Genomic DNA, 24,362 nt, shown 5'->3' with positions numbered 1-24,362 from the left:
GCCGGGTAGTTAGAATGAACAACCGTGCCGTCGCGCTAAGAGAAAAAGAGTGGGAGGTCAGGGTCACACCGGAAGCCGCCGTGCGATTTAGCGTCAGCATATCCAAGGAGACTTGTAATGAGAAATTCCCGAACCGGAAATTCAAGGCCCCGCGGTCTGGCTCCTGCATTCTAGTCAGCACGTCCATCAGGCTGAGAATGCACATCGTCATCCGAGCCATTTGACGTTCGTACGCAGCCTTGGTGCTAGCCTCGCCATCTCTCGGAACACTAAAGGGAGTGTCTGGAAAGGAAGCAGCTGTGCCTCGCCTCCTTTGTCTGATTTACATCATGCAATCATTTCGTACCTCTCCCCAAGGCCGGCCGAGCACCACTACAAAATGCAGCCGAACTAGATAATCAGGAGCAAATTGCAGTCAGTAACTCACCTGCACCCTGCAGTTGAACCTCACTCACCGTAGGACCCACTGCCACCATAAAATGGGGACCCTTTGTGTTGTTAGTGGGAAAGAGCCATTGCACCACAGAGTCGGTTTGGTCCACTAAAACGGATTACTGGCATTTCTATTCAGTTCAGTGCGGAAGTTGAAATACATGTGCGGCTTGAAAACTGCAGTCGAGATGGAAGCCTTTTTGCTGTGGTGTTAAAAGGCAAGGCTCTGATAACACGCTGAAAGGTTACAGACGTAGTCGGCTGGCTAATTATCCCCCACAGTTCCGGTGTCATTAATCCACAGTCTGTAATTAATGTGCTTTCTATGATGTGCTGGTGGGGGTCGGCATTGTTCAACCGCAATGCGCAGCTGTTAACCTCTGAGTTCACCTTCTGACACAGGCGTTCTTTCAAAGAAGGAAAACCGCCACACCACCAAGCCGTGCCATCGTTTCTCCAGTAAAAGAATGCAACACTCGCTTCCGTCGTTCGTTTATACTATGGTTGTTGGTCTCCCAGTTCTGTCGGACAGACCCCCACCCATCATCCGCCAGGGGCCCTCCAACCAGACGTTGGGCGTGGACGGCCTGGCCCTGCTCAAGTGCCAAGCGTCGGGGGACCCCATTCCTTCAGTCAGCTGGCTCAAGGACGGCGTCAGTCTGCTGGGGAAAGACACTCGCATGTCCTTGCAGGAATTGGGCAGCCTGCAGATCACCAACGTCAAGGTAGGAAAGACCGTTTCTCAAGATCAACTTTATCTCTCAGAGAGAAGGAAGAGGGACAGAGAGAGAGAGAGAGAGAGAGAGAGAGAGAGAGAGAGAGAGAGAGAGAGAGAGAGAGAGAGAGAGAGAGAGAGAGAGAGAGAGAGGGAGAGGGAGAGAAAGAGAGAGAGAGAGAAACAAGACAAAGTGAGAGAGAGAGAGAAACAAGACAAAGTGAGAGAGAGAGAGAAACAAGACAAAGTTAGAGAGAGAGAGAGAGTAAGAGACAAAGAAAAAGAGAGAGAAAGGGAGAGAGCGGGAAAGTCACAGAGAGAGACAGAGAGAGAGATACAAGACAAAGTGAGAGAGAGAGAGAGAGAAGACAGAGAGACAAAAAAGAGACAAAAAGACAGAGAGAAAGACAGAGAAAGAAAAGATAAAGACAGAGACAGAGTGAGAGAACGACATAGAGAGAGAGACAGAGAGATACAGACAGAGAGAGACAGAAAGAGCGAGAGAGACAGAGAAAGACAGACATAGAGAGGAGAGAAGAGAGTAAGAAAAGATAAAGACAGAGACAGAAAGACAGAAAGAGGGTGAAACAAAGAGAGAGAGAGACAGAGAGATGGAGGGCAAGAGAGAGAGAAACAGACAGATAGACAGAGACAGAGAGAGCTAATAAAAGCATATTCAAAATTGAGAAAACTGAAAGAGGTGGAACACCATGTGCATTTACTTTGTGTACACACACACAACACTGCATCAAGCGGATTGACAGGAGGACATCTTGAGAAGATGAATCGTCCTCATCGCCTTTAATAGTTTGATGGGATTAATGAGCGCAGTGACAGCTCAACCCGGACCGAGCAACTGCAAGCTTGGATGTCCTCCAGCTGATGTCCCCACGCCGCACATAAATGTGTTTCACACACTTCGAGTAGATTAAATGGAAAACCAGCGCACCTTCTCTTCCCCGATCTGAACCCTCTGTGGAATATTAATTTACTCCTGATGACACGGCGGACGACCGCTGACATGTTATTGCATCAATGGGAGGAACGCACGATGGCAAAAGAAAGCCGTGACGTGGACGGAATAGCCAGCTGTCGTCGACCCGGCGGCGAATGCGGCCGGGCCTAAATGAATTAGCTTTGTTGTGGTCGACGAGACGCTCGGCCAAATGAGAAGTGGGAGGAGGCGGCTGGGGGAGGCTGGAGCACTGATGGAAGGGCGCTGAGTGGCAAATGAAATTCATTCGGAAATTAGCGTCAGCGCTAGCAAAGCAGGTTCCTTCGTAAAAGTCGCCGCCGGCGCTTTAACGACACTCGGGGGGTGAGTGTTTCTGAGAAGTGCTGTGACGTCACCAGCGGGAATACGGCGGTGAGTGCGATTTGAGTCAGGATGTTTGATCCCAGGGCGACATCTTGAGAGCGCTGCCGCGCCACTTTTAATTCGGAAAATTTCACTTCACATAATGACGGATCGTTCTGCATAACATTTAGCTTGTAGTAAACGTGCACATTCCACCATGACGTCCCTGATCCACTGCTGGAAAGGATGCTTTGATCCTCTTTTCTTTCATCTAGAACTGGTTCATGTCACAAAGAGGGTACAGTAAGTGTTGAAGAATAGTTGACCCTCTGTTTCTTTGTGTTGTCATATTATTTGTTCTTTTGTTTTTTTGTTGTTTTGACTTCTTTCCAGCAGCTCCTGTTTTTTGTTTTCTACTTCTTTCTTTCCTTTCCTCTTCCTTTCATAACTTTGCTGCTGTGAAATGTAAAATTCTCCACTGCGAGACGAATAAAGGTACATCCAATCCAATAAGCTTTCTGCCGCATTGGGTGAAACCGCTGCAGTGTAGCGCCGACTACTCGCAAGGGCCACCAATTTTCATTTAGTTTTTGCTTTTAGTATTGGTGCCTGAGACCTTAATACGGTGATACCTCAGCTTACGAACTTAATTGGTTCCCACAAAGTGTGTGTAAGGCGAAAAGTTAGTCTGCCGAACATTTATTTCCCATAAGAAACCATTAAAATGAGAATAATTCGTTCCCAGGTCCCCATAAAACATAATTGTCTCCTAAATAAGCCTTAAAATTACACAAAATATACCTTGTTTTATGTATACGAAATGTGCTATTGTATTGCGATTAAAGAAATAAACTGTACTGTATAATTTAATTTAAAACATTTTCTTACAGACAGTGTATTGTAGGTGTTCAAATACCTGACATGTTTCGGCATATACTTCCGCCTTCGTCAGAGTGACACTCTGAGAGTGACACTTCCGCCTTCGTCAGACTGACTCTCTGACGCAGGCGGAAGTATACGCCGAAACATGTCAGGTATTTGAACACCTACAATACACTGTCTGTAAGAAAATAATCTATTTTAAATTAGATATCAAGTAGACAGGATGAACTTAATACAACTATGTACTGTATAATTATCACAATATGTATAATATGTATATGTATAATCATCACAAATGATTTACCTTTGTGATGGTCATTGATGTAGTTGACTCTTATGATATCCGAAGTTGCCGTGCTTTCACGGCGATAATACCCTCACTCACACTGTCCCCTGCTAGCTGCTTTTAATTAATCCACATTAACAGAAGTTTGTCAAGCTCTTCTATTGCCTGAGACCATTGCTTAGACAACACTAAGACACCATTAGCCACACTTAGCAATGGTCAATTTAGCGTACTGGTACTGGGATGCTAAGTCACACAAACACACGTTGGTATTTTTTGATGATCTCCTTCTTCTGCTCGACCGTAATTTTCTTTTGTGTCTAGCCTGTGGTGGGGTTTTTTTCGGTCCCATAATAGCAAAAGTACTCCACTTGATAACAAACCATGTCTGCACCCAAAGAAAGTAGGTGCCAAAAACTAGTCCGCCAGCCACCGTGGCGCTGTCTGGTTTTGTTTGTCCGCCAAAAACTAGTTTGTATGCCAAGATTATATTCTTGCGAATTTAATATTTGCGGGGCGAAAAGTTCGTGAGCTAAAGCGTTCGTAAGCAGAGGTACCAGTGTACATTGAAAGCCTAGTTTGTTCCAATGCCATTCACGGCGATATATACTCGGCCATCCCTAATGTTGTTGTCTCTTCTATTTTTCTTTTCAAGATAACTGACTCGGGGATCTACACATGTGTGGCCACCAGCTCCAGCGGCGAGACCTCATGGAGCGCTTTTCTTGAAGTCAAAGGTACAGTTTTCAATTTTCTTAGAGTGCAATGACACTAAACCAGGGGTGGGCAAACTTTTTGACTCGCGGGCCGCATTGGGTTCTAAAATTTGACAGAGGGGCCGGGCCAGGAGCATTTGGAGGGAGTGTTTGGGCCGGAAATACTCCGAACAAGTTATGTCCATAATTTATAAAATCACTTCAAATGACTTCGACTGAGCGTATTTTACAAAGATTCCACAGCATATAGCTATAGTTTACGTTTTAAGACTTGCGCTGAATATATGAAGTCTTGTTTTCGAGTTGATGACGATCCCCATGTGACATCACGTTTGGACCGCCCCTGACCGAGAAAGCGACACATAATGCAATTTGGGTACTTTGTTTGGTCTGAAAACTTCATGTTGATCTGTGTTGATGGCGAAATTAGAAGGAAAACACATAAATAACACCATGGTGAATCGTTGTGTGTTGCACCAAGACAACTATTTGATATTCGCTGACACAAATTCCCAGCTGACAAATCAGCCCATTTCTAACAGAGCTTGGGCGCAATCTTCTGCTTTTTCTGGGTGCTACATTGCTGTCATTGACGGCTCGAATTGATATGGGAGGACTCCTAGAATCAATTGCAAACATTTATGCTTTCCTCTTCAGAAGAACAAGAACAAGAAAACATCTTCTCCGAATCTGAAGCCATTGTTTTGATTCTCGAGCAAGGCACGACGTCTTGGCGTGACGTCACGAACAGAGGGGTGGGACCTTCTGAAACTGACCATTTCCGGATTCATTTTGAAGTCATTTTTATTGGTGTTCTTCATTTAACTAAAAATATCAGCCTGCCTGATTTGGGTATTTTAGATGCTATAAAACGTTTTTCTGATGTCAGTGGGAAACAAAAACAAAAAATGGTGCCGGTTGTCCTTTAAATGTAGTATGTACAAACCTCATAGCACAGTAAAAACACTACAACCCAATTTATTAACTGTCTTTCAAATGTGAAAAATATCCCTGATCAGTTAATAAATTTGTCTCAAGGAATATGGCGTTTGCATACTATTTCGCAGATACTTGGAGGAGGAAATGGAAATAGATTAAAATAACATGCACTGTGATTTATCAAGATTGCGTCTGTTTTTAAGTTTCCATCGAAGGGGCAAAGAAATCAACATTTATTGAAAAATGGAATCACTTTCAACATTCAAAACATATTATTACACAACGAAATATTCAAGCTCAATAATACCTACTTGTGTTAAATTCCGCCAAATCATAGATGGTTTGTCCTGACCGCGCGCTCAACAAACTCCTCACTGACGCTCTCGCCTTCACGCGCAAACAGTACACGTGTACCGTCGCCGAGCAAACAAACATAGACTACCTGCAGTTGAAATTTGCATACTCGGCTCGGCAGCCAATCAGAAGCCTGCTTCTTTCTTCCGGACTTTCGCAAGCGTTATAAAGTCGTGCAATTGCGTGTCATTTTCCAAAATAGATGCACAGAACCTCAAACTAGAAGAAAGATTCAAAAGAAGCTAACAACATATGTGACGCTACAAAACGTAAATTTACATTAAACCGTGACTGTAAAGTGTACGTGAGACTTATGAAAGAGGCTTAGTGGCTCGTAGGAATCAATGCAAACGTTGCATTGTGCACCACAACGACAATCGACTACTGTAGCAAAATTTACAGCCATGCGCATTTGCCGTAAATTAAGCAAGGTAGCATTTGTAGTTGGTGCATTCTTGATTTAAAAAAAAAACTTCATACTTTGTGACAATGTTTCTTAATGGGATTGGTCTCATTTTGCTTCAAGTTGGGAAAAATGGGGCAGGCAACTTTTCAGTTATCTGCCCTGTTGTTCGCTAGCTTTTTGTCATGAGTTTTAGACACTGTTTGTACTATAATTTGGGCAAATTCGGCGGGCCGGATTGACAAGCCTAACGGGCCGTATGTGGCCCGCGGGCCGTAGTTTGCCCATGCCTGCACTCAACCTTAGTCCAGGGATGTCCCAACGACGACCGTGAGACTTTCCTTGGACCACCATCCATTTTCCTACATGACAATATGAAAAAACACCCTCATCCTTATGTCTGCTTAGTAGGCCATCCCGACTCGAAACCCCAACCTTGAGTTGAAACCAAAACCCTGACATTTTTTTCCCTTAGCGTGATTATTTGGAGTCTTATTTTGTTTTTGTTTTTTTTACAATATGACGCTGCACAGAAGCCATCGGCGCAACACTCCCAAAGAACCACGACGACGCGGACCTCCCGGGCCCGCCGTCCAAGCCGCAGGTGACCGACGTCACCAAGAGCAGCGTGTCTCTGTCCTGGCAAGCCGGACTGGCCGGCGCCTCGCCCGTCGGCTCTTTTGTCATCGAGGCCTTCAGGTTTGTTGTTTTTTACCAGATGTCTTACCCAAACAAAAATGCAGTGATCTGACCATGGTGGCATTTTGGCAATGGTGCCCAAACTAGGGCTAAGTAAGGGCTCATTTGTCGTCCGCCATCCATTTAGTGGTTAGCGACACCACCGTCCTGACTAATTCGGCGCTGCTTGTGATTTCCCCCGGCAGCCAATCGGTGAGCAACAGCTGGCAAACAGTGGCCGATCACGTGCGAACCACCCAGTTTACCGTCAAGGGTCTGCGGCCCAACACCATCTACCTGTTCATGGTCCGAGCGGTCAACGGACAGGGCGTGAGCGACCCCAGTCCCATGTCGGAACCCGTCCGAACGCAAGGTGGGTTCGGCACATCTGGATCCAATCAAACGAGTGCTGTGAAAATACGTAAGAACTTTTGCCAAAAGCAGTCGGTCCATCGCAGCCAAAGCCACATAATGGCCTACTCTTAAAGGACAACCGACACCTCCGGATAGTTTGTAAACTCACTTCAAATGACTTCTACTGAGCATATTTTACAAAGATTCCACCGCCTATAGCTATATTTTACGTTTTAAGACTCGCGCTGAAGATTCGGGAAGTCTTGTTTTCGAGTTGATGACGATGCCTGACCTGACGTCACGTCTGGAACACCCCTGACCAAGAAAGCGACACACAATGCATTTTGGGTACTTTGTTTAGTCTGAAAACTTCGTGTTGATGGCGAAATTAGAAGGAAAACACATAAGTAACGCAATGGTGAATAGCTGTGTTACACTACTATTTGATACCAGTTGACATAAATTCCCAGCAGACAAATCAGCCCATTTCCAACAGAGCTTGGGTGCTATCTTGTACATTTTACGTCACGCTACATTGGAATCCTGACGGCTCAATTGATGCGGAAGTACCTCTTTAATCGATTGCAAACATTTATGCTTTCCTCTTCAGAACTATTTAAATCGTATTCATAGCTGGATAAGTAACTAGAAAGCACCTTCTCCGAATCTGAAGGCATTGTTTTGATTCTAGAGCAAGGCACGACATACTGGTGTGACGTCACGAACAAGGGGGCGGGACCTTCTGAAACTGGCCATTTCCGGTTTCATTTTTAAGTAGTTTTTGGACCCTTTAAGTCATTTTTGTTGGTGCTTTTCATTTGACTAAAAATATCAGCCTGCGTCTTTTGGGTATTTTAGATGCTATAAACCGTTTTTCTGATGTCAGTTAGGAAACAAAAAAAATGGTGCCGGTTGTCCTTGAAGCAATGATGTAATGTGAGCACGTTTCCTATCAGGTTCCCGACATGTTAATGAAACAGGCAGAAAAGGCTGGCTCCCATCTCGGAGGAGATTTTATTAGACGGGCGGCGGCCGGGCCGCCATCGACTGGTGATTACATTGAGATGATAATCAGTCTTTGGGCTAAATGCCGTCATGGCCGGTGTATGCGCTTCATCAAAAAAGATGAGTGACTTTCCACTTGTTCATCGTCAAGCAGGTGGAGGCTTCCCAGTGATGGATGGATCCCATGATTGACATGCGCCATTTTTTAGAACTGTTTTTTGAACTTTTCTTGCGTGATTGCTTTGGATATGATTTGTTTTTTGAACCTTTCTTGCGTGATTGCTTTGGATTGGATTGGATTGGATTGGATTGGATATGCCTTTATTAGTCTCACAGTGGAGAAATTTACATTTCACAGCAGCAAAGTTATGAAAGAAATGAAAGTAGTAAAGCAAAACACAGGAGCTGCTATGATTTGTGACTTTTGAAAAATTCAGTGAAAATCTTCAGTGATGGTCTTTTTTTTGGCCTGTAAATTAAACTCTTTAGAACAGGGGTGGGCACTTCTGGTCCTGGAGGGCCACACTCCTGCATGTTTTCCAAGTCTCTTTGTTGCAACCACACCTGCTGTAGAAAGTGGAATTTGGTTTTCGCGCAGTCCCATGAGTCACTTTCAGTGTAGACAGGTGACTTGTTGACTGTCATGTAAATCCCCCAAATAAAACATACATTGTAGAAAACCAATGTTCATTGCTTAAAAAGAACTAAACTAAATTGACGAAAAACAATTTTCATTGCTTAAAAAAACCACATTGACGTAACCCAATTTTATTTGCTTAAAAAAACTAAATGGACAAAAAAACAATTTTCATTGCTTAAAAAAACTACATTGAAAAAAAAAACACTTTTCATTGCTTAAAAAACTACATTGACAAAAAACAATTTTCATTGCTTCGAAAAAACTAAATTGATGAAACCCAATTTTCCTTGCTTGAAAAAAAACAACAAACTAAATTGACAAAAAACAATTTTAATTGCAAATAAGAAGGGGCTCAGAGCTGACCCCTGGTGGAGTCCTAACCTCCACCTTGAATTCCTCCGTCACACCGACAGCACACCTCACAACTGTCTTACAGTCATGATACATGTCTTGTACCGCTCTGACATACTTTTCCGTCACTCCAGACTTCCTCATGCATTGCCACAGTTCTTCTCTGGGCACCCTGTCGTACGCTTTCTCCAGATCTACAAAGACACAATGCAATTCCTTCTGACCTTCTGTACTTCTCTATCAGCATTCTTAAAGCAAACACTGCATCTGTCGTACTCTTCTTTTGGCATGAAGCCATACTGCTGCTCACAAATGTTCACTTCTGCTCTTAGTCGAGCTTAAACTACTCTTTCCCAGTTTCATTGTATGGCTCATCAACTTTATTCTTCTGTAGTTAGTAACTCTGCACATCTCCTTTGTTCTTAAAAAATGGGCACAAGTACACTTCATCGCCATTCTTTAGGCATCTGTTCAGATCTTGTTAAATAACCCAGTCAGGAACACTACCGCCACCTCTCCAAGACACTTCCATACCTCGATTGGTAAATCATCAGGCCCGAGTGCCTTTCCCCCCTTCATCCTCTTCAGCGCCCTCGTCACTTCATCCTTGCTAATGTTTGCTACGTCTTGGTCCACAACAGTCACGTCTTCTACTCTTTGTTCCTTCTCATTTTCCTCATTCATCAATTCTTCAAAGTACTCTTTCCCTCTTGCCATCACACTACTGGCACCTGTTAATACATTGCCATCTCTATCCTTAATCACCCGAACCTGTTGCAGGTCCTTACCATCTTTGTCTCTCTGTCTCGCCAGCCTGTAAAGCTCAGTCTCGCCTTCCTTGCTGTCTAGCCGAGCATACAAGTCATCATAGGCCTCTTGTTTGGCCTTTGCCACCTTTACTTTAACCGTGCGCTGCATCTCCTTGTACTGCTGTCTACTCTCATCCGTCCTATCAGTGTCCCACTTCTTCTTTGCTAACCTCTTTCTCTGTATGCACTCATGCACCTCCCCATTCCACCACCAAGTCTCCTTATCTACCTTTCTTCCACTCGATACACCAAGTACTTTCCGACCTGTGTCTCTGATTATGTTCGCTGTAGTTTGCCAGTCATCTGGAAAGACCTCTTGCCTACCCAGTGCTTGTCTTACTTCCTTCCTAAATGTCATGCAACCCTCTTCCTTTTTCAACTTCCACCATTTTGTCCTCACTTCGGCCTTTGGTTTCTTCATTTTCCTCACTGCCAGCGTTATCCTACACACCACCAACCCATGCTGTCTGGCTAAAAAGAAATAACCTACATTGACGAAAACCAATTTGCATTGCTTTAAAAAAACGAAAAACTACAATGACGAAAACTAATTTTCACTGCTGAAAAAAACAAAAAAACTATGTTGACAAAAACAACTTTCGTTGGTTAAAAAAACCTTCATGACAAAAAACAAATTTCATTGCTTCGAAAAAGCTAAATTGATGAAACCGAATTCATTTGCTTAAAAACAAAACTAAATGGATGAAAACCAAATTTCATTGCTTCAAAAAACTAAACTAAATTGACAAAACAACAATTGTCATTGCTTAAAAAAAAACAAAAAACTACATTGACGAAAACCAATTTTCATTGCTTAAAAAATGTTGTTGACGAAAACCAATTTTCATTGCTTAAAAAATGTTGTTGACGAAAAACAATTTTCATTGCTTAAAATAAACTAAACTGACGAAAACCAATTTTAATTGCTTCTAAAAACAACTAAATTGACGAAAACCAATTTATTTGCTTAAAAAACGAAAAACTAAATTGACCCAAACCAATTTTCATTGCTAAAAAATGAATAAATAAATTGACAAAAACCAATTTTCATTGCTTAAAAAAACTAAATTGACAAAAAACAATTTTCTTTGCTTACAAAAAAACTTTGTGGACAAAAACCAATTCTCATTGCTTGAAGAAACAAAATTGACAAAATAATTTTCAGTGCTTAAAAAGAACTAAACTGAATTGACGAAAAAAACTATTTTCATTGCTTAAAATAAACTAAAGTGACAAAAACCAATTTTAATTGCTTCTAAAAACAACTAAATTGACGAAAACCAATTTCCATTGCTTAAAAAAACCTAAATGGACAAAAAACAATTTTCATTGCTTAATAAAACAACAAAATTGACGAAAACCAATTTCTTTGCTTAAAAAAACTTAGTTGACAAAAACCAATTCTCATTGCTTGAAGAAACAAAATTGACAAAAAAAACAATTTTCGGTGCTTAAAAAGAACTAAACTGAATTGACGAAAAAAACTATTTTCATTGCTTAAAAAAACTAAATTGACGAAAAACAATTTTAATTTCTTAAAAAACTAAATTTACGATGAAGTATTTTTCTTGCTTTAAGAAAAAACAAAATTTCCAAAAAACAATTGTCATTGCTTAAAAAAACCCGGAATTGACAAAAAACAATTTTCATTGCTTGAAAAAAACAACTACATTGACGAAAACCAATTTCTATTGCTTAAAAAAACCCTGAATTAATGAAAACCAATTTACATTGCTTAAAAAAATTAATTGCTGAAAACCAATTTTCATCCGCAGACATCAGTCCTCCAGCTCAGGGCGTAGACCACCGGCACGTGCAGAAAGAGCTTGGCGAGGTCATCGTTCGCCTGCACAACCCGGTGGTGTTGAGTCCCACGGCCATCCAGGTCACGTGGATGGTGAGTTGGCGCCGTCGGGCCGTTTTGCTTCCCATCAATTTTTGCAAATTGTTGATCAGCCAACCATTTTTGACGTCACCAAAGGACATTCAAAATGCCATTTTCAAATGACCCTTCAATTTAGTCCCTCATTGACTGCCAGACGATGTGCAAAAAAATGTGCCCGCTCCACTACCAGGTGTTTTTTTAAATAAAATCACAGATAAAATGTAAAAAAATAAACAAAAAATACAAATAAAATACAATTAACTGTCATTCAGAAACAGTGCTCGAGACTCTTGAGTGGCATTGAATGAGTTAAGGCACACAAAAAAAATGCAAACACACCAAATATATTTTTTTAAATTAGGTTGTAAAAAACAGCAGTGATTCATCATCCATAAATGGATCTAAAGTAGTTTGCGGCGAGAAATGTATAGAAACATCTGTTTGTTGCTCTCGCATGGTTTTATGACGCAAGACAATGCGAAATGAATGTTTGTGCTCATAAAGTGTTTAACAAACAGTATTTTTTTCCTGCAATGATATGACGCATTTATCTTGCTTTCTTCAGCGTGTGTGCAAAATGTTTCCATTTCACCACATCAGCGCATTCCTCCGCCGCATGTGACAAATTACCAGGCGGCTACAAACTCCTCGAACTTCATTTTTCCTCCTGTTTTCTAAATGTTTTTTTTTAGTATTTGTATAAATCAGCGAGGTCCACAGCAACGCATGCGCTTCTGCATGTATTATTGATGCATATGCGTGGAAGAGGGTGAGGGGGGCGGAGCCTTATTTCCATTTCCAAACTGGTGCCACATTAGCACTTTTCCTGCTGACATGTTTATTTACCCGAGTAATAAGTCTCACCTCAGGACTCGCTGAGCTAATTTAAGGCCACGTCCTTTTTTTTCATTACGACAACCACATCCAATCAACTCCGAAGGCGACAACCCTCATCAATCAGCCTGCGACGCGCCTTCCGTAAACAAGCACCACCATCAGAGAGCTTTTTTATTCCCAAATCATTCCATTAATAAGTCAGACGCCGCCATTTCGCTGATTTACTCTGGCAGTAGGGGAAAAAAACAAAAAAGCATGTGTTTAAGATGTCGTTTGTAAAGCTGAGCTTTTTGCTAGCATTGTTAACGAGCCATTACGATGAATGATGGTGACCATTGGCGGGGTGCAATAAGTGAGGGGGGGCAGGGGGCTCTTCTTTTCTTCATTTAATGGCAAACATTTGCGATGATCATGGCGTGACATTCCCCGGTTGGTCGATGCTGATATTCGAAATACACACATGCATCCTTCAAGGTGGAACGTGTAAAAGAGTCCATTTGGCTAAGCATCGATGTAGCAGGTGATAAAAACGGCCATTAAATTAGCAATGCAACAGCGTACATGACCTCCTCCCACCAACAAATATAATAAAAAAAAGATAAAAAGACAAACGATGACAATGGAATATGCTCCGTCCCCTCTGAGCCTCCACTTAGTTCTCGGTATCTCTGATACCACGGGTGTCAAAGTGATGGCCCGGGGGCCAAATCCGGCCCATCACATCATTTTATTCGGCCCGCGAAAGCAAATCAAACTTGTGAAATTCCATCCCCATCTATCAAGCTAATTAGTGATCAAGCTAGACAGCGATCAAGCCAGCTAGTGATTAAGCTTGTGATCGAGCTAGCTAGCGATCAGGCCAGCTAGCGATTGAGCTAGTGATCGAGCTAGCTAGTGATCAAACTAGCTAGCCATTGAGCTATTGATCAAGCTAGCTAGTGATCAAGCTAGCTAAAAATTGAGGTAGTGATCAAGTTAGCGAGCAATTTAGCTAGTGATCGAGCTAGCTCGCGATCAAGTAAGCTAGCGATTGAGCTAGTGATTGAGCTAGCTAGCGATCAAGCCAGCTAGCGATTTAGCTAGTGATCGAGCTAGCTAGTGATCAAACTAGCTCGTGATTGAGCTAGTTATCAAGCTAGCTAGCGATCAAGCTAGCTAGAAAGTGAGGTAGTGATTGAGCTAGCTAGCGATTTAGCTAGTGATCGAGCTAGCTAGCGATTTAGCTAGTGATCAAGCTAGGTAGCGCTCAAGCTACTAGCTAGCAATTGAGGTAGTGATTGAACTAGCTAGTGACGGAGCTAGATAGCGATTGAGATAGTGATCGAGCTAGCTAGCGATTAAGCTATCTAGCGGTCGAGCTAGCCAGTTAGCGACCATGCTAGCTAGTTAGTGAGCTAACTAGCTGATATAAATCAATATGTATTGTATTGTATTGTATAAGGGTGTCAAAGGCATTTTTTGGCATTTTCATGGGCGACATTGTAGTTATGGTTTCCTCTCAGGAGCTGTTATGAATTTGGGGAAACCATGAGAATGTTTTTTTCGCAGGCCGAATAAAATGATGAGCCGGGCTTTCACTTTGACATCCTTGTCATCCTTAGACGACAAGGAAGTGCAGGGAGCTCAGAGAGTTGGGGCCAGGACACTTGAACATTTGAAAACAAATCCTACAATCTTGAAAAGAACACTGAAAGGACAACCGACGCCCCGGACAAGTTTTGTCCATAATTTGTAAAATCACTTCAAAGGACTTCTACTGAGCTGAGATTCCACCGCATATAGCCATATTTTACGTTTTAAGACTCACGCTGAATATTCAGGAAGTCTTGTTTTTGAGTTGGTGACGATACCTACCGTGACGTCACGGTAGATATTGTCACTGACCGAGAAAGCGACACGCAATGCATTTTGGGTACTTTGTTTGGTCTGAAAACTTTGTGTTAATTGATCCGTGTTGATGGCGAAATTAGAAGGAAAGCACATAAATAACACGATGGTGAATCGTTGTGTGTTGCACCAAGACTATGATTTTATTCTAGTTGACAGAAATTACCAGCAGACAAATCAGCCCATTTTCAATTGAGTTTTGGCGCCATCTTGTGCATTTTCGGGGACGCATTCCATCCAGATGCCTCAAAATGACACGGAGTTACTTCTTTAATCGTTTGCAAACGTTTATTCTTTCCTCTTCAGAACTATTTGAATCATATTCATAACTGGATGAGTAACAAGAAAGCATCTTCTCTGAATCTGAAGAAATTTTTTTGATTCTCGAGCAAGGCAATACGTAGCATTCTGACGTCACGAACAAGGGGGCGGGCCTTCTGAAACTGAAACTTTCTCAGATCATTTTGAAGTAATTTTGGGAGACTTTAATTCATTTTTATTGGTGTTTTTCATTTGACCTAAAATGTCAGCCTTCGTGTTTTGGGTATTTTAGATGCTATAAAACGTTTTTCTGATGTCAGTTAGGAAACAAAAAAAATGGTGTCGGTTGTCCTTTAAATGTATCAGGAACCAGTGAAGGGATTCCATAGTAGGAGTTTATGTATATGCTCCCTCTTACAAGTATCAGTCAGAAAGTGAGCAACATCATTTTGGAGTAATTGTTGATATAAAATGGAGGATTATGAAGTAAAGTTCTTTCGCAGCCCTCGACTGGATAGCGCGTGGACCTCACCTTGCCGAGGCGCAGGTTTCAACTCCGGCCGGCGGAATTCCTGTTTGGAGTTTGGATGTTGATACGTGATGATGTCATCTAAAAGAGACCTGACGCCGCCGTCATTCTAGCCGTTGTTAGCCATTGTTAGCCATTATTTTGTGTTTTCAGGTGGATCGCCAGTCGCAATTCATTCAAGGCTACCGAGTTCTGTACAGGCAGACGTCGGGGCTGCCCTCGCCGGGACACTGGCAGACGCAGGACGTCAAGGTGCCGTCGGAGCGCGGCGCAGTCCTGTCGTCCCTGAAGAAGGGCATCGTTTACGAGATTAAGGCGCGGCCCTACTTCAACGATTTCCAAGGCATGGACAGCGAATCCAAGACGGCGCGGACCACCGAGGAAGGTACAGCCAAGACCAATGATGCGCTTCGTTGCGCGGCGTGACGGCTAACTCATGACCACCCCGGCCGGGCTGCAGTATGGCATCTTTCTCGGATACCGAGTCAAAATATTTTTTCCAAGGGAGGTGTTTACAAGTGTTGGGGGTGCGTTTGTGTTTCCCGAAGGCTAATCCATCACCCGGCAGGCATGGGTGGGCTTGAGGTGTGATGAGAGAACCAAGGCAGATTGTCATGTGAAGATGACGGGCGCCTGTGATTCATACAAGCTGTGACAAGGCCGCGCAGCGGTGTGGCGCACCGAAACAAATCTGCGTGCGGCCGAACTTTTCAGCCTTCTTGGAAATTGCTTTTTGTCTTCCTATCGTAGCTAACCACTGAGTCCGACATTTTCAGACAGCCCAGGGCTCACTGACGAGGTAGCGCCGGAAATATAACTCATTTGATGCTGGACGATGTGCAAAAATACTAATAATCATAATCATAATAATCTTCTTCTCCTTTCGGCTTTTCCCTTCAGGGGTCGCCACAGCGAATCAATGTCCTCCATCTAACCCGGTTTTGTGCATCCTCTTCTCTCACACCAGCTACCTTCATGTCCTCTTTTACCACATGCATCAACCTCCTCTCCGGTCTTCCTCTCGGTCTCCTGCCTGGCAGTTCAAGGCTCAGCATCCTTCTCCCGATATAGTCACTCTCTCTCCCCTGGACATTTCCAAACCATCTCAGTCTGGCCTCTCTGACTTTCTCTCCAAAGCCTCTAATATGAGTTGTCCCTCTAATCCACTCATTCCTGATCCTATCCAACCTGGTCACTCCCAAAGAAAACCTCAAGATCTTCAGCTCTGCTACCTCCAGCTCTGCTTCCTGTCTTTTCTTCAGTGGCACTGTCTCCAGTCCAAACATCATGGCTGGTCTCTCACTGTTTTATACACGTTTCTTTTCATCCTAGCTGAAACCCTTCTATCACACATCACACCTGACATTTTTCTCCAGCCGCTCCAGCCTGCCTGGACACGCTTCTTCACCTCTTTTCCACACTCTCCATTGCTCTGGACAGTTGACCCCAAGTACTTAAAATCCTCCACCCTCTTTATCTCTTCTCCCTGTAGCATCACTCTTCGACTTGGATCCCTCTCATTCACACACATATATTCCGTCTTGCTGCGACTGATCTTCATTCCTCTCCTTTCCAGGGCATAGCTCTCATCCCTGTTCTCGCGACAGATCACAATGTCATCTGCAAACATCATGGTCCAAGGAGATTCTTGTCTAACATCGTCTGTCAGCCTGTCCATCACCATAGCAAATAAGAAGGGGCTCAGAGCTGACCCCTGCTGGAGTCCCACCTCCATCTTGAATTCCTCCGTCACACTGACAGCACACCTCACAACTGTCTTACAGTCATGATACATGTCTTGCACCGCTCTGACATAGTTTTCTGTCACTCCAGACTTCCTCATGCAATACCACAGCTCTTCTCTGGGCACCTTGTCGTACGCTTTCCAGATCTACAAAGACACAATGCAATTCCTTCTGACCTTCTCTGTACTTCTCTATCAGCATTCTTAAAGCAAACACTGTATCTGCCGTACTCTTTGTTGGCATGAAGCCATACTGCTGCTCACAAATGTTCACTTCTGCTCTTAGTCTAGCTTCAACTACTCTTTCCCAGAGTTTCATTGTATGGCTCATCAACTTTATTCCTCTGTATTTAGTACAACTCTGCACATCTCCTTTGTTCTTAACAATGGGCACAAGTACACTTCATCGCCATTCTTCAGGCATCTGTTCAGATCTTGTTGAATAACCCAGTCAGGAACACCACCGCCACCTCTCCAAGACACCTCCATACCTGGTAAATCATCAGGCCCGATTGCCTTTCCCCCCTTCATCCTTCATCCTCTTCACCGCCCTCCTCACTTCATCCATGCTAATGTTTGCTACGTCTTGGTCCACAACAGTCACTTCTTCTACTCTTTGTTCCTTCTCATTTTCCTCATTCATCAATTCTTCAAAGTACTCAATAATAATAATAATAATAATAATTAATAATAATAATAAATCATCATCATTGGATTGGATTTGCCTTTATTAGTCTCGCAGTGGAGAAATTTACATTTCACAGCAGCAAAGTGATAAAATGAATGAAAGTACAAAAACAAAATACATGAGCTGCTGGAAAGGCAGCCACTCTCGCGGCGCCGTCTTGAAGTCAAAAGAACCAAAAAAACTAAATAACAAATAATATGACAGCACAAAGACAATATGACAAGACAAAGACGCAGTCATTCATTCTTAAGCACGTTCTGTACCCTCTTTGTTACATGAAGCAGTTCTAGATGAAAGAGGAGAGGATTAAAGCGTTTGTTTCATCTTGGCAGACTTTTAATCTGGGTTTTTCCTTTGATACTTTGTAATTTTTTGTTCAAATGATTTTAACGTTTTTGATTTTTGTTCCTGTTGACTTTCTTTTCAATACAACACAAAACAAGGACCTAACTAAAATCACAGATCCAATTATAAAAAAAAAATGTGTCCACTCCAGTGCCAGGGTTTTTGTCATTGTCATTCGAATTCCAGGACCCATGGAATATGGAGTTTTAGGACTACATAAACATTCAAAGCAACATAAGAAACCTGACACTTTCTTCTTTCATTGCAAAAAAAAGTTCATTCCTAAATGATATGGGTCTGGAGTTATATGAGCTTGAACTGAGTGCAGCTGTCCAAAATACAACCCAATACAGACATACTGTATTGGTTGGTATAGTGTTATAACAACATCTGAAGCTGGAACAAAGTGCTAACATCAGAATCATCATTATTGTAGAACACACAAGGAATTTGTCTCCGGTAGAACATGCTGCACTAGTATCATCATCAAAAAAATTGAAAAGAGACACTATACAGTTCTATTTGAGTTATTGTTTAGACTAGAGAGTTAAAGGACAACCGACGCCTCCGGACAAGTTGTGTTCATAATTTGTAAAATCACTTCAAATGACTTCTACTGAGCGTATTTTACCAAGATTCCACCACATATAGCTATACTTTACATTGTAAGACTCGCGCTGAATATTCAGGAAGTCTTGTTTTTGAGTTGGTGACGACACCTACCGTGACGTCATGGTAGGTATCGTCACTGACCGAGAAAGCGACACAATGCATTTGTGGGTACTTTGTTTGGTCTGAAAACTTCGTGTTGATCCGTTTTGATGGCGAAATTAGAAGGAAAACACATAAATAACGCGATGGTGACGTAACAACGATTGTGTGTTGCACCAAGACTACTATTTGATACAAGCTGACACAAATTCCCAGCAGACAAATTAGCCCATATCCAACGGAGCTTGGGCGCCATCTTGTGCATTTCAGACGAATAAAGGCAAATCCAATCCAGTTTTCTGGGATGCTTCATTTCAGTCCCAATGCCTCAAAATGACACGGAATAACTTCTTTACTCGATTGCAAACATTTATGCTTTCCTCTTCAGAACTATTTGAATCATATTCATAACTGGATGAGTAACAAGAAAGCATCTTCTCCGAATCTGAAGCCATTGTTTTGATTCTCGAGCAAGGCAAGACGTCTTGGCGTGACGTCACAAAAATAGGGGCGGGACCTTCTGAAACTGGCCATTTCCTTTTTCATTTTGAAGTAGTTTTTGGACCATTTAAGTCATTTTTGTGTTTTTCATTTGACTAAAAATATCAGTGTGTTTTGGGTATTTTAGATGCTATAAACGTTTTTCTGATGTCAGTTAGGAAACAGAAAAATGCTGTCGGTTGTCCTTTCATGGCAACGGGGGAAGAAGCTGTTTAAATGTGGATTTAGTGCGTATGGATCGGTAGCGCCTGCCTGAGGGGAGTCGCTGGAAAAGGTGGTGGACACGGTGCGGAAGGTCCAGTAGGATTTTCCGCGCCCTTGTTTTGATTCTTGCAGTGTGTAAATCCTCGAGATGGAAAAAAAAGCTAAAAGCGCTAACATGGACCAAAGGGAAATGCTGCCCCCTTGTGGAAGGGGAAAAAACATTTCCACAGGCCGTGGCCAGCGCATCCCAGAGATTAAACAATATTTTTTTTTTACTTTTGATTCCTGCTTCATTAATAATGACCCTAACAACTCAATATTCTGTGGGTCCTGGATTTCGAGTGAAAATGACAAAAACCAAAAACAGACCCGAGCCCCTCCCCAAAAAAGTTATCACTCACTCATTCTTTATTCTCGAAAATATTTTTTGTGGACATTTGAGAAGCGATTTGGTTCTATAAGTTGAGCAGAAATGTTGTCAGGTTACTCATCGGAGTCTTTGGACTTGCGTTCCAAGTTGCCTTGAAATGACACCGTAAAGCTCCTGGAACATCGTGCACGGCACGGTCAGGTTGTGGTGGTGACCCAAGGCTATCTCGGCTGCCGGGCGTTTGTTTGTTCGCATCGCGTCAGGATGACAGCTCCATTTATTTCCCTCGTCGTTCCTCCAAGGGATCGTTCGTGTCTCCGCTGTAACAACGCGGAAGGAAACGGCCAAGAGGAAGCACGCCATGTCACCCCCCATCCTCTCTCCCCCCAAGGCCCGCCAGAAACCCGCACGTTCCAGCGATGACCGGCGGAGATAACTCTTCCCGCTTTAGCGCTCTCTGCATCCGGGTACTTCGGAGTGATGGGCCGACCGCTTTCTATTTTGGTCCCAACCCTGCCTGCTCCCCCCCGTCCCCCCATCCCCCTCGCTGTCAAGCCCGCTCCTCCGAGACACCGCCGCATGATAGCTGAATAAGTCAAGTTTCTGGAGTGATGACCGTATTTTCCAGCGTATAAGGTGCAACGGCGTATAAGGCGCACCCCCCCAATGGATGGTGTATTTGCAAACTTTTGCCATATAATAATAATAAGAATAATAATAATAAGAAGAAGAATACATTTCATTTATAAGCGCCTTTTAAAACTCTCAATGTCACTTTACAGTCACAGGATCAGTTTTTTCTGTGGGCGAGCAGCGGCAGCCACACGCGCTAGCGTTCACTCAACTCAAATAGAAAGAAAGCTAGCTAGCTTCCTAATAGCTAGCTAAGAAATAGTTAGCTAGCTGTTAGGGCAAATCACGACACTCATTAATAAATTACCTAACACTAGCTTAGCTAGATAGCTAATTGATAGCTAGCTAGATACCCATCTAGCTAGCTAACAGACAGCAAATAGATAGCCAGCGAGGTACCCAGCTACATGTATATAGCTAGGTCTGTGTAAGCTCTCAGTCGTACAGGAATGGTCCAACGATGAAAAGGTTTCTTCAGCCGTCATCTGTACTTCTTTGAAGGTGTCGGACGTTTCGCTTCTTATCCAAGAAACTTCGTCAGCAAACTTAAGTCTTACTGGTAGTTTACTTTTAAGTTTCTTGGATAAGAAGCGAAACGTCCGACACCTTCAAAGAAGTACAGATGACGGCTGAAGAAACCTTTTCATCGATGTATATAGCTAGCTATATAGCCAGATAAATAACATACATTTTTGTATGTAAATACATGTATACAGTGTGACCTCAGCTTACGAACTTAATTGGTTCCCAGAAAGTGTGTGTAAGGCGGAAAGTTCATCTTCCAAACATGTATTTCCCATAAGAAATCATTAAAATGAGAATAATCCGTTCCCAGATCCCAATAAAAACATTTTCTACGGAATAAGCCTTAAAACTACACAAAATATACCTTATTTTAGCTATAATAAATGTGCTATTGTATTGTAATTTCAAGAAAGAAGTACTGTATAATAAAGTTGTTTTATTGACCTTTGTGATGGTAGATGTCAATGGATGTTAGCAATGGTCGACTTAGCGTACTGGTACTGGGATGCTAAGTCACACAAACGCACACCGCACCAGAGTATAAGTTGCACTCCCAATGAATGAAAAACATTTTCCAAATATAATATATAACTATCAACGTTTTCCAAATATAAGGCACAATACATTATAAGGCGCTACAGTAAAGGCTGGTGCTACGCAATACTTCTACGGCAGGGGGGGTGCAGACAGTAGTTGCGAGACCAGTTGCGGGTCAGTATAACTTCTCATGTAAGGCACCCCTGCATATAAGGCGCAGACTCATCTGTTGAATAAAATTGAGGCTTCTGGGTGCACCTTATACAATGGAAAATACGGTAAAACTTAGCGTGGAGCTTTCATTAGCCCATTAACAGATTTCCCTTGGAGTGGGTTTCGTTATTCTGCGAGGAAGAGTGGCCGACGCTGGCGTTTGATTGTTATTTCATGAGTTTTTTTTGGGTGAGTGAGCGCCCCCCCTACATATCACGTGCACGCGCGTGATATGATTAGTTTGTGTTCCTTCATTATCCAGAACGGCGTTGACGTGAGAGACAGGAGGTCACATTTGCGGCTGCCGTACATCACGCGGCTAATGGCTCTATTAGCGCCCCACCCCCCTCCTATGAGGGTGGGCTCTTAATGAAAAATGGGAATTGTTTAGCGCAAATATGCATGCTAATAAGTCGCTAAATCATTCATCACATTAACTTTGAACGACATTGCCCTCCGCGCGCATGGCCCCTTCGCAACGTCACCTGCGCGCGATGCACCCATTTGATCGGATTCTCCGCGGGGAAATTGTTTGTAATCTGCTAGCGGCGGCTTCATCACGGAGCCCATCCATCTTGGGCAACCCCCGGCCGGTGTCGTTGAGGGATGAGGTCAGATTTACTGGCTGACAAGCGCCATTTTGGATGGAGGCCAGGTGAGCGCAGAGCTAGCGCGCTAATAATTGATCTGTCACCATCGGGCGCTTCGCTTCTGCCCCTCGCAGAAAAAACAAAACTTGATTTTTTCATACTTAACGTTTATTTCCCCCGACACTTAGCCCACAATTGTTGAGATGAAATTTCGGGGTGTGTTTGAGGAATCAACAAACAGAATAATAGCAGGTTGACGTTTAATTTAATTGGCACCAGTCGAGATTTGTTTGTGTATTTAAGTATCGAGCTGGCTGGCTATCTAGTTAGGTATCTGTTGGCTATCGATTGGCTAGCTAGCTACCTTTCAATCTATTTGAGTTACTTCCGGGTTGAGTGAACGCTGGCGCGTGTCACGATCTGGTTGGCGACCAACGGGGGGCGCTGTCGGCCCCGCCTGCACCTTCACAGGTGCTGGTCGTCCTGATCAGTGGCAGACTGCCACGTTCTGGTTGGCAACCAACGGGTAGTGCTGTAGGCCCCGCCCTCAGTAGCTCAGGTGTTGATCGTCTTCAGTGCCGGTGTCTGGCACTCCCGCCACGACCATTAGTGTTGGGTCATTGTGTGCTGTGTATGCATTGTATGCAATTGTATGCATTGTGTATGCATTGTATGCTGTGCATGTGTTTGGATTGGATTTGCCTTTATTAGTTTCACTGTGGAGAAATTAACATTTCACAGCAGCAAAGTGATGAAAGGAATGAAAATAGAAAAACAAAATACATGAGCTGCTGGAAAGGCAGCCACTCTCGCACCGCCGTCTTGAAGTCAAAAGAATAAAAAAAAAACTAAATAACAAATAATATGACAGCACAAAGACAATATGACAACACAAAGACACAGAGAGTCATTCTTAAGCACTTTCTGTACCCTCTTTGTTACATGAAGCAGTTCTAGATGAAAGAGGAGAGGATCAAAGCGTTTGTTTCATCTTGGCAGACTTTTATTCTGGGTTTTTCCTTTGATACTTTGTAATTTTTTGTTCAAATGATTTTAACGTTTTTGATTTTTGTTCCTGTTGACTTTCTTTTAATAAAACTTCTCAAATACAACCTGCTCCTCCCTCCTGCCTGCTTTGTGGGATCCTCAACTGCCATCACCACCTTGTAAACCATGGTGAGGGTGAAATTCAAGCGGGTCAGGAACAGTGCCCACCGGCGCAAATTCAGTCTCTTAGCGGACCGAATGGCCGCCAGGTTCTTGTGATCGGTGAACACTGAAGGGATTTTTAGCCCCTTCGAGCCACTGTCTCCACTCCTGCAGAGCCAGAATGACACGACCCGCCATCGGAACCCGCAGGTACAACGGACCGGTCTCATTTCCACCCTGTGCCTGGCAGTGCAACGTCCACGCTAGCCCACGCCTCGTCGAGTTTGAATTGCGTCACTCGACGAACCGTAACGTCCATGTCATGCCGAGTCCGTCCAAGGTGACACTGGGTGTCTGGCAGTGCACGCCCACGTCTAGCCACGCGTCGTCCTGCATGTTAAATTGAGTCGCATCCACAATGAGCCGTGCAACGTCCACGTCAGTCAGAGACCCCACTCACCGCTGGATCCCGAAGCTGCTAAGGACTGGTCTTGTTTCCCCGGTGCCGGGCAGTTCACGCCCACGTCGGCGTCCGACCGAGACATGTTCCCATACAGCTGTCCGGGGTGCCACTGCGCCTCGCAGTGCGACGTCCGCGTTGAGCCATGCGTCGTCGCGTGAACATGCAATGCAATGCAAGGGATCGCACTCACGCCCACGACAATCCGTGCCGCGTTCATGTCAGGCCGCGTCCCCTTCCCATCGGGCCGGCACCGATCGTATGCTGGAGAGGCAGCGGTTGCCATCTCCACCATTGTTCCTTGGCGAGTTGGACCTTTTGGGAGACTGATGGGACTTCTGGAAGCAGTCCCTTGAAGCGGGGGGGGGGGGGGGGGGGGGTACTGTCACGATCTGGTTGCCGACCAACGGGGGGTGCTGTTGGCCCCGCCTG

At 43.6% G+C, this 24,362-nt stretch overlaps 1 protein-coding gene across 1 annotated transcript in view; it reads left to right on the top strand.

Annotated features, from left to right (window-relative positions):
- The window catches only part of robo2 (roundabout, axon guidance receptor, homolog 2 (Drosophila)), a 367,855-nt gene that overhangs the window by 295,869 nt on the left and 47,624 nt on the right, over positions 1-24,362 (top strand). Inside the window, exons 10-15 of the mRNA XM_089012942.1 lie at positions 952-1,157; positions 4,268-4,349; positions 6,558-6,723; positions 6,909-7,075; positions 11,637-11,758; positions 15,414-15,645. Of these exons, the coding sequence (XP_088869068.1) occupies positions 952-1,157; positions 4,268-4,349; positions 6,558-6,723; positions 6,909-7,075; positions 11,637-11,758; positions 15,414-15,645 (975 nt within the window). The remainder of the gene's footprint in view (positions 1-951; positions 1,158-4,267; positions 4,350-6,557; positions 6,724-6,908; positions 7,076-11,636; positions 11,759-15,413; positions 15,646-24,362) is intronic.

Source organism: Hippocampus bargibanti, linkage group LG14, assembly GCF_051943395.1.
Source record: "Hippocampus bargibanti isolate YZ-2025 linkage group LG14, ASM5194339v1, whole genome shotgun sequence".
Taxonomy (NCBI): Eukaryota; Metazoa; Chordata; class Actinopteri; order Syngnathiformes; family Syngnathidae; genus Hippocampus; species Hippocampus bargibanti.
This window is presented reverse-complemented; position numbering and strand designations above follow the sequence as displayed.